At 36.7% G+C, this 10,612-nt stretch overlaps 2 protein-coding genes across 2 annotated transcripts in view; one reads left to right on the top strand and one right to left on the bottom strand.

The window, feature by feature from the left end:
* Nucleotides 1–348: 348 nt before the first annotated feature.
* On the bottom strand, nucleotides 349–4,727 carry LOC107737298 (E3 ubiquitin-protein ligase RNF170-like). The gene is made up of 6 exons (XM_016548764.1): nucleotides 4,662–4,727; nucleotides 3,391–3,457; nucleotides 3,002–3,110; nucleotides 2,022–2,095; nucleotides 1,446–1,556; nucleotides 349–948 (listed from the first exon to the last, which is right to left on the bottom strand). The coding sequence occupies exons 1-6, from the start codon at nucleotides 4,688–4,690 to the stop codon at nucleotides 643–645; spliced, it is 696 nt and encodes a 231-aa protein (XP_016404250.1). The 5' UTR covers nucleotides 4,691–4,727; the 3' UTR covers nucleotides 349–642.
* A 1,611-nt stretch (nucleotides 4,728–6,338) lies between these two features.
* hook1 (hook microtubule-tethering protein 1) overlaps nucleotides 6,339–10,612 on the top strand; it is a 12,317-nt gene continuing 8,043 nt past the window's right edge. Inside the window, exons 1-8 of the mRNA XM_016548765.1 lie at nucleotides 6,339–6,554; nucleotides 8,106–8,191; nucleotides 8,781–8,853; nucleotides 8,963–9,013; nucleotides 9,317–9,449; nucleotides 9,570–9,637; nucleotides 9,732–9,791; nucleotides 9,929–10,012. Coding sequence (XP_016404251.1) covers nucleotides 6,510–6,554; nucleotides 8,106–8,191; nucleotides 8,781–8,853; nucleotides 8,963–9,013; nucleotides 9,317–9,449; nucleotides 9,570–9,637; nucleotides 9,732–9,791; nucleotides 9,929–10,012 — 600 coding nt within the window. The 5' untranslated portion in view covers nucleotides 6,339–6,509. The remainder of the gene's footprint in view (nucleotides 6,555–8,105; nucleotides 8,192–8,780; nucleotides 8,854–8,962; nucleotides 9,014–9,316; nucleotides 9,450–9,569; nucleotides 9,638–9,731; nucleotides 9,792–9,928; nucleotides 10,013–10,612) is intronic.

Genomic DNA, 10,612 nt, shown 5'->3' on the forward strand with positions numbered 1-10,612 from the left:
GCTACATTAAAGTGATTATTACGTTTTGAATATGGATATTTTTCTTACAAAAACGCATCGATTCGCTACAGGAGGCCTTTGTTCACCCCCCCCCGGAGCCGTGTGAGACACTTTTTTTATTTTTTAATGGATGGGCGATTTTTATTTAAGTTCTTTTGGACTGAAGCAATGCAACACCCGCTGAGTGGCATTAAACAGCTTGAAAGATCAAAGGCGATCTTTAATATAACTCCGACTGGATTCGTCTGAAAGAAGAAAGTCATATACACCTAGGATGCCTCGGGGGTGAGTAAAACGCAACCTAATTTTCATTTTTGGGTGAACTAACCCTTTAATGCACACCTGCCAGCCAATCAGAATCGAGTATTCAGAAACAATATATAAAAATATTTATTAGAAACTTGCATATTTACAAAACCACTTTACATTTATTATGTACAATCTGTCTTCAATAAAACACCTTAAATTGTTTTTAAAACATCAGAACTCCACTCATCTAGTGCTGTATGTGTATTCTAGACATAATTGAAAATCCATGTTCAATAAGACCAAAGTGCAGCAGGTCATAACACTGTTAACCTTTGCCAACAAGGTTGATAAGTGTCATTTCAACATGCTAGTAGTAAGCACATTATCACTCTTCTACAACGAGTCGGCCAGCACACCCCGAGTGACTGAGTGCGTTCTTGTCCTCTGCGGCCCCATCTGCTGGTTGATGTTAATAATGCAGATAAGAAGAAGGAAGACCACTACAAAATCATCCAGCATACCCAGCACACTGCTCAACGGCCCAGGAAGTGTCTCCAGTGGGGAGGCCAAGGACATGGCAGCGCCAAATCCACAGACAGCTACCCTCAATAGAAACAGCCACACCAGGCCACCCATGTTCCCCAGCCATCGCACCAGAAAGAGCAGGAAGAGAGGTGTGTCGCACAGGTAATCCTTTACCTAGAAAAGAAAAGATGACAATCATACTGTAGCATATGACCTAGCAAGTGTGGGACGTGTATCTGTACAATAAAAACATGTCCGTGGGTGTCTTCCAACTGTAGAAAACAACTTTCCTGGCCTGAGGTTTCACAACATTTGTGGCACCAGGAACTAAAATAGGTGTGGTGATGTGATATAGTCCAGAGCAAATAAAATGATAATCTCTCTGCTGAGAAGTAATAATGGTAGTTGTACGGATTTACTGGGAGCGGCACGAGTTTGTCAACAGAAAGAATGGTGTAGTTTTTCAAGTCAGCCGTCACCTGTCTTTCTGAGCATGGCAGTGTACAGTGCAATGTCCAATTACAGTAGCTACAATAACATTGTCTATCAGTCTGACTTCACAAAAACCAAACTTCATATGTATGGTATGATTTCAGTCTGAATAAAACTGCTAATGACATTTTAAAAAGACAAATTATTGCTTTAGTCTAACAGAAAGCAAATGTTTGTACCTGTCTTGGTGCTCCAGAGTAGCGCTTGTTATATTCTCTGACGTGTTTTAGCACTTCTGTCTCTTTACAGTCAGTTCTGGTCTCGCTGAAGAGATGGCACATCTTATTCACCTGAGAATAAAGAATAAAAGACAACAAATAAAATGAGAGCTTTGTCTTTTCTGTATGTATACACAGATATATACAGTAATTGTGAAATATTCATACAATTTAAAATGTTTTCTAATTTAAAATCTTTTAAACTAGTTTATTCCTGTGATGGCAAAGCTGAATTTTCAGCAGCCATTACTCCAGGCTTCATTGTCACATGATCCTTCAGAAATCATTTTAATATGCTGATTTGGTACTCAAGAAAGATTCATTAGTATTATCAATGTTGAAAGCAGTTGTGCTGCTTAATATTTTTTTGTGGAAATCATCATACAATACCATTTAAGTGTTTGGGGTAAGTAAGATTTTTTAAAAAGAAAGAAAGAAATAGTTTTATTCAGAGCTCAAATGTAAAAAGACATCAAATAAAATGCATTTATTTATTTATTTTCCAAAAAAGTGTGCATCAGCTAAGAAATCTCTTACCGTCTGTCTGCACAAAGGACAGCTGATGGCATCTAACCAGGAGCAATGTTTCCAGTAAGATATCAGACATGGTGCTAGGGAGGGAAAGAGACAGAAGACAGATAAGCATGGGTCTCTCCTTTACCATGTGCCCAGTGCCATGTGCCAGAAATGTGTTATTTTCAATAGTTTATTCTGAACAACAGCTTTTATTAGATAGATCTCATAAATGTGCTTTTCCACTTAAATGCATTGGCTTTGGTGATTCAGAAATGACATTTGGATTCCACCATTCACGTCATGTTAAAACAACACAAAAATATGGTTTGTTGCTATTTATTTTTGGATTCAGGTAAATCTGGTAAATCATATTCAATGGATTTTTTTCTCAAAAGCAATTATTTAACATAAAGTAGCTGATCAAGTTCACTACTTTTTATATAGCCTATTTAGTAGAGCTGATATGATTAGAAGGAATAATAAAAAATAATAGTAGTTATTGAACAGGTAATCAAATCTGAAAGAGACATGCATGTGTATCAGCACATGTTTATTTTATTACTAATTATTATCTTTGCCGCTCTTTATTTCAGTCTCTTTAATGTGCTTATTTAAAGCGCCTGCGGTGGAAGAGGTAAAGTGTGATAGTACAACAGTTTAGAATTTTGTATTAACCTTGTAGTTTACTATTAATATAAATCTACAAATATTCCCTCTCTGAGTGTGTATTCACGTGATCTGGGTCAAGTGAGAGGCATGGCTATCGTAACTATGGCAACAGTATAATATTAAACCCCATACACAACACTGTAGAGTCACATGACCGGGTAAGTGTTGAGTACTTGCAGTGTAAATGCCCACCACCATCTGCTCTCTCACAGTTCAGCAGTTACACTAGTCTAAAGCACCTTAAGCTAAAGTGAACCACCATGATGATTATATATATATATATTTTTTTTTTTTTTTTTTTGCAGTGATGTGTTTTGAAGGTTGACACGCACCACAGAAAAGATGCCCACAGTTGGTCTCTACAGGATAGCTGGCAATCTGTAAACACACGGGGCAGTGATTGTCCCTGTTGCCTGCTGGTAACCATATCTTAGGCAAATCCTGCAATCAGGAAAATAACATTATTACTCTGAATTAATATGAACTTTTCTAAGTTCTTAGAGAAATACTACTTAAAAAAACGCAATAAATGATTAATAAAATTTTATGCAATGTATTTTATACAAATATTGCTCTGTTGCATGTGTCATTTATTTCTATGATAATGTATGACTTTGTAGTATTGCAGTATTTTACTGAAATATAAGAATTTTACTAGTAGTCTAGTTTACTAGTAGGCCAGTGCATGTGTGTGTAGGAATGTGTAGGAATGTGTATGCACCTCTCTGTTGTTCACGTGAGGATTGTGTGGCTGGCCTTGACTCCTTATCTTTGAGTGTAGAGAGCACCTTCAAAAGTGAGAGATGCAGTTATTAAAAAGCAATAGTGTGGATTTTATGTTCAGCCATTTTGTTTCGTTCTCCTGAGGCTCAGAAGAAGCTTATCGGTGCCTCTTTGGCTCCTCTGCGTTATGTGGATGACTCGGGGACCCCGACTGAAATCTATCCTATGAACCCCAATGGTTCTGCACAAGGTGTGGCAGGCATCTGCTCAGCAGATGGCCGTCACCTGGCCATGATGCCCCATCCAGAGAGGGCCGTGCTGGGCTGGCAGTGGGCTTGGGCCCCTCAGCACCTCAGGGGATCACTGGAGGCCTCAAAATTGAGACTTAAAATCACAATGCAGGACTAGAGTTTAAAAGGTCATCGTCATTATATGTGCAACATGAGTTAAAACATCATCATTAAAGTATCATTACAGCTTACAGATTTTCTTTTGAAATTCTGAGTAAACTGTATTGGAAAGTACCTAATTCCTCTTCATTAAAATAAAAACATTTATTAATCTCAAGATAAAACCCAATTTATTTATTTTTACAAAATTTATTACACTTTTTATCAATGAGTCTGGTCAGGCTAAGTCTGGAAGAGCACGTACGAAATCTAAATTTAACTGTCTGACACACCTGTTTGTTTTACTCATACCAGATAACGCAACATCAGACAGCCTTAAAGTACATCAGCCTTTGAAATATGTCAGTACTGAACTAATTTGCCTTTGATATGAAAAGAACTATTTGCATCTTACAGCTTGATATCATGCAGTTATGTTATCTTGTACAGCAAAATTATCTGTAAAACAACACAACATTGTGCTCATGATCCCATGTGAAAGTATTTGAGAATCGTAGGACTGTGAGTTCAATTTAGAATTGAATAAAGTTAGACTGACATGACTGAACTGCCTGATGTCATAATATTTAGTGTCTGTGTGGTGCCTTTTATTGCCCCACAATACCATAACACAATTCATCTGCAGTCTCAGGACACTTTATCATAACATGTATATTTTAAACAGATGCTGCATATCATTAAACTGTTTAAAACAGCATCTATATTATATTGATGTAACTTCCCAGTTAAATAATTTCCTTTGTTCATAAGGGCATCATTTCAACATTCAATTTACACAGCAGACAGTTTCAAATTGGATTAAAAACGTGCATAAAATATATTTAATACAAATCTAACACAAATAGTTTGTCTCTCTCACCTGTCGTGGAAGCTGCGGCTGGTGGGCATGTTTCTTGTTTGTAATTCAGTTACTTTCTCTCGTGGAAGGCAGAGACTGGAATGCTTTCTTACTGCTTCATTGTACACAGTAAATTTGACAGACGGGTTAATCATTAACCAGGGCATCAATCCCACATCAGTTCCCTTTTTTTTGGAGATTAGGTAACTAGACTGATTTCCTGTTGGATTTTCGAAATTCAGGAAACTTGCTTGCAATCTTACGGGCCTCTACAATATGTTAATGCATGTGAAAATGTGTTGATTGACAATATTTGCACAAAGCCATGGCCATTTCTCAGTCTCCAGTGTTGTATTTTTGTCATGTGACCACTATCACAGGTTCAAAGACACAGGTTGTAAGTCTCCTCCTAAGTAGGTTAGGTGTCTGGTTAACCTGTCAATAGTTTACCGTAAGTTTACACAATCTACAGCTGTCCCATAGTGATGACCAAAGAAAGGCATTTCACTAGGATGCCTGGAACAATCATATCCAGGGCAATCCAGCCGATTAAAATAATCTATACCCAATAGGCTTATTATATTACACATGTGGATACTCAAATAGAGCCTATTATGTGTGGGTTATTTATACGTTTCTTATATCTATCAATATTCATTATTGATAAGATGGCTCTTGTAACTTAGTTACCCAACTTCCAAACTGGCTCCATGCATTTGCCCTGGAGATTTCTGCTAAAAATTGCTCAAGCTAATATTTACCTTTCTCATTTTTGCCTAAACTGCAAGGTTATAGTGGCTGAAAATAGCAGCTGTTGATCCACAAGGGCCTTGGTGGCACAGGGGTGGGTTAAAGACCCACGGCCCAAATGAGAACCTGAAGGCTGTCATGGTTTAAAGTCCAGTGTCATGTCAGTCAAAGACTACTCCCACCAGTTACACTGTCTCGAGTTTTGTGGTTAACAGGTTGAAGATGCAATAGAAAAAATATTAACAGCCTTCAGGCATATCCATCGAGCTTTAGTATATATTTTAATGTTATCAAATTATGTGGCTTTATGGAGAAAATATAAATGGAGTAAATAAAAGAAAGAGTTTATTTAAACTTTAATGGAATGCAGTTTATCTATTTATATTTATTTCTATTCTATCCATTATTATCTATTTATATATATAGATGTTTGCAATAAAGGCACTGATGTGTCTTTTATTTTGTATATGAAGTATTCCCACATGTGCTCATCCCATAGGTAAACGCATGTGACTTCGCATCACAATCTTATCTTATTACAAAAAGGTAATAAAAGGCTTGAGAGATGTTAATGTTTAATGTTTAACAGAAAACAATCGTCTGTGAAAACTGTGTGAGCTGTTAAATTAAAACAAATAAAATGTCAGATTTAAAAATAAGCACTGAAAAATTATAATGATTTACATTCATGGTTTAACACAATTGTTGTTGTTTTTTTTGGGGAACATGATTGAATGGTTTCTAGCTGGTCATAGCTGTGGTTTCCATAGTGTGGAAACCTAACGATTAACTTACACCAAATGATCCGTGTTCACTGCTCTGCCAGGCTCCTCGGATCTCTGTTTTGATTGGCTACACGGTGTCCTGAACTCAATACACCATTGGTGTTTTATTTCTTGCTGTTGCGCTCTTGATCCCGTCAATCCCCCAATCCTTATCAACGCAGCACGCGCTGTCGGGGCGGACATTCACGAAGCCTTTACGTATCAATTAGTGCGTAGACGCAATAGACGTGAACGTAGGGCTGCTGAGCGCTGGGCAAATACACACGCAGGTGGGGAAGGGAAGCGCATTGTTGACAGGTGGACGGAAATATTTGTCCGATCGTACAGAGGAGATATGGATTTAAATAAAACGGTGCTGTGCGAGAGCCTGATTATTTGGGTAAGATCCTATCTTTTAGTTTAGCTCTAAAGGTCACTGGAATCAGGAATCGTTTATTTATCTGCGATCAGATTTTTGACGATAGCGTTACCTGTCGCAGGTAGTCGTTTCCTTCGGGCACTATGGTCCAAAAATACCGGAAATAAGACATGTAGATGTGTGCACTTGCTCTTGTAAACCAAACGGGCTCTGTGGTGCATCATTACAACGTTAAAAAATGCATTCATTCCTCCAAGCGGCACCCGTCCAACACGCGACACCAATATATACAAAAATCATAACGACAAACCAGACTCAGAATGCTGTTAGACATGTAAACAGCACCAACAGTCACAGCCAACTCCATCCTCATCCGAATTAGGCGTCTAATCTGGTTAGCTACAGTATTTGTGGAATGTGTCTTATGCAATCAGATATTCCCTGTCTCAGTTTAATATGATGGCGTTTTGATTTTTGACTGCGGTGTGTGATCGCATGCGGCGCGTGCTCGCGGTCCTCTGCATTTGGCTCTGATCCATGGCTGTGTTACACTGCGTTCACACCAGGGCCCCTTCTGAATAGTTTTCAAAAGGACCTATAAGATTCTAAAGCTTATAATGTCCCTGTTTATAATGGTTACCTGAATAGATGGCATATTTTAAATGCATTATTTGTTTGCTAGAATCCCAGAGTCCCATTTCTATAGTGATCTCTAATGCATTAGAGCTGCACACCCAAATCTGTATAATTTATGTATATGATAAAGTATTTTGTGTGTATATACTGTATATATATATATATATATATATATAAAGTTACTGGAGTTTATAAAAAATGTAATGCAGTACAAAAGATCTTTAGTAAATATAAACCTTAACAACATGATGGAGCATTTTGTTAATGTTAATTGTATTCTTCTTTAGTGAGAGTGCTTTATGCTATGTCAAAGCAGATTGGATGACAAAACTGAGATGTACAAAACCTCCAGGATTTTCAGTTAAATATACTATCACGCTGCGCCAGTAGCGATTTTGAAAGCCTTTATTGTACTAATGCATGGTTTCCCAAATAAGGATTGACAAGTTGATGGGAAACTAATAATTAAATCAAATGTAAAATTAACCTTTGTGCTGTGCTGAAAATCCTTTTTCCCAATTTGTTGTTCCCAGTCAAAAATGACCGGCCTTTTAAAAATTGCTTGGATTTAATGTTTTTGTCACCTTGGATTTGGATCCAAGCAAATTTATTTTATTTTTTTACATATTAACATAAGCATTTTTGGGGAAAAGAAAATCCTCTCTGTGTCAGAATGACCACACAACAATTAATCAAAATAAAACTGAAAGCTTTTTTTAATAATTACAATTAATAATAATAATATGACTATTATTAATGTGTCGTTACATTTTTTGATATGTTAACAATATCTCAATATTGAAATATTTTGCAAGTAAGGGGATTATATGTAAAAAGACAAAAGAAGGTTTGGGAAACCCCTGTTGTAATGCATAGTGTATTGTTGTTTATTATAGTACTGTATACGTTTGTTTCTTTTTTGTATGTGTGGCTCAGCTGCAAACCTTCAAAACCGCAGCTCCCTGTAAGACAGTGGAGGATCTGACCTCAGGGGCAGCCATGTCTCAGGCCCTGCATCAGATGTGAGTGTGTTTACGTTTACTTGACATTTATTCACTGGCAGATGCTTTTATCTAAAGTAACTCATATTGCTTTCATTGTATTTAATTGATTACCCATGACTTTGACGTTGCTAGCGCCATGTACTACCAGTTGAGCTGCAGTGTTTCTTTGACTCATTCATTCATACTTGACTGTGTTTTACATTACTCACTCGCCCTTATTTTTCATTTCCCTATTTGCTGTACTAAATCAGATTAGTTTTTTCCAGGTCAGCATTACAGATTTATATCTCAGCTTGTCAGTGTGTGAATATTTTATGACTTGCATTGAGTTGTGGGTAGTCCGCAGAGTCATATTACCTGAAACTGGTTTTTGATGTATATATTTTTTGCTTAATAAACATTCAAGTGTAGAGAAATTTAGAATATATTATTATCAGAGAGTCTGGAGAGCCTGAGAGTGTGACGCAATTCTGATCACATTAAAGCAGGATGGGATTGGAACAAAACGTATTTGATTTGATTTTACCAACTGATCTGAATGAAAGCATCTGAAAATATCTGAATTAGATAAGACTGAACTGCACTGATCAATAAATTTCAATTACAGAGATCCTTCATGGTTCAGTGAGAGCTGGCTGGCCCGCATTAAAGAGGATGTTGGAAATAATGTGAGACTCAAGGTAGATTTATTTTTCTTTTAGGCCTTGGTGCTTAAATCTAACTTGGAGAACATGCCAAATATAATGTGTTAGTCAAAGCTAAAGTCTTTGATTCTCTACATTTTTACAGATGAACAACCTCAAAAAGATCCTGCAGATGATGGTTGATTATTATAATGAGGTAAATGACACGATAAGGTTTGGTTTATTAAAATGCTTGCCTTCATTTGAACTGTTTCAGATGTCATCAGTCAGACTTTAACTCAGAATTTACCTTTCTTCTGACACAAAGCATTCTGAATTTACACATGCCTACAGTCAAATTAATTTGTAGTTGTTGGGTGGTTTAATGATGTAACTGTGTTAATGCCTGCAATTTTTCTCAAATTTTATTTTATTTTTTTATTTTTTCAAAGATACAATGACCATACCTAATCTGATTCATTCTAATCATGAATATGTGTTATGATCACTTTGTGTTCAGCTTTTGGCTCAAAAGATCACAGATTTCCCTCTGCCTGATCTGGCGCTTGTGGTAGAGCAGTTTGATCAAGTAGAGCTGGGACGCCTCCTACAGCTCATCCTGGGGTGTGCAGTCAAATGTGACAGGAAACAAGGTAGCTAAAGGGATAGTTCACCCAAACCTTTAAATATTGTTATTTACTATCATAATTTACTGCTATTTTCCCTGTGATGAGTGTATATATCATAATTTTAACCCTGTGTTTTTTGTTTAGAGTATATCCAGATAATCATGACCTTGGAGGAATCTGTACAGCATGTGGTGATGACTGCTATTCAGGAGGTCAGATTAATTTAATTCAGATTTTGTGGTCATATATACTTTTTCATTTATAAAGAAAAAAAAGGAATTTCAAAGCTTTTTGTATTGGTTACAGCTTATGAGCAAGGAGACTGTGTCTCAGTTAGGAACAGAACATCTTGGAGATGTTGAACAGGTAAGAAATACAGACATAGTATTATAACATCATAGTATAACATCATCATATTGTCAGTTTGAGAACTGTCAGGAGTATTGATATTGTTGTTAAATGTAGTATCTTGTAGTATTGTTCAATGTTGCTGTTTTTGGTAGTTAAAAAAAGCCTTGGAGGATCTGACTGAAGTCATGGCAGAGAAAGAAGAGCTGGCACAGCGCTGTCAGGAGCTCGACATGCAGGTGAGATTCCAGTTTCAGTAAAACTGCTGTCAAGGGTTTTGCATTAACCAAGAATCAAGATACAATAATATTAAGAATGTTAAAAGTCAAGTCACATTTATTTATGTAGCAGTTTATATAATACAGATTTCAAAGGAGCTTCACAGTAATAAACAGGAAAATAACAGTGTTAAAATTCATCAGTTATGAAATGACTTCAATTTCGTTTGTAAAGCAGCTCTTCAAAAAACAGCAGCGTCATTAGTCAGCTCAATTTAGTTGACTCAATTCAGTTAAGTAACCGTGTCATTGTAGCAAAGTTGATCAATTATGAGCTCAATTCCACTATAAAGCTGCTCTACAACTGTAGATACTTTTGTGACAGCCTTAAAGGAGACATATTATGCCCCTTTTTACAATATGTAATACAAGTCTCTGGTGTTCCCAGAATGTGTCTGTGAAGTCTCAGCTCAAAATACCCAACAGATAATTTATTATATCATTTTGAAAATGCCTATTTTGAGTGGAAGCAGAAACACGCTGTTTTTCGGGCCTGTCTCTTTAAATGCAAATGAGCTGCTGCTCCCCGCCCCCTTTTCCAGAATAGAGCTGTGCCATTAC

Source organism: Sinocyclocheilus rhinocerous, unplaced genomic scaffold, assembly GCF_001515625.1.
Source record: "Sinocyclocheilus rhinocerous isolate Xijiao unplaced genomic scaffold, SAMN03320098_v1.1 scaffold1606, whole genome shotgun sequence".
NCBI classification, from domain to species: Eukaryota; Metazoa; Chordata; class Actinopteri; order Cypriniformes; family Cyprinidae; genus Sinocyclocheilus; species Sinocyclocheilus rhinocerous.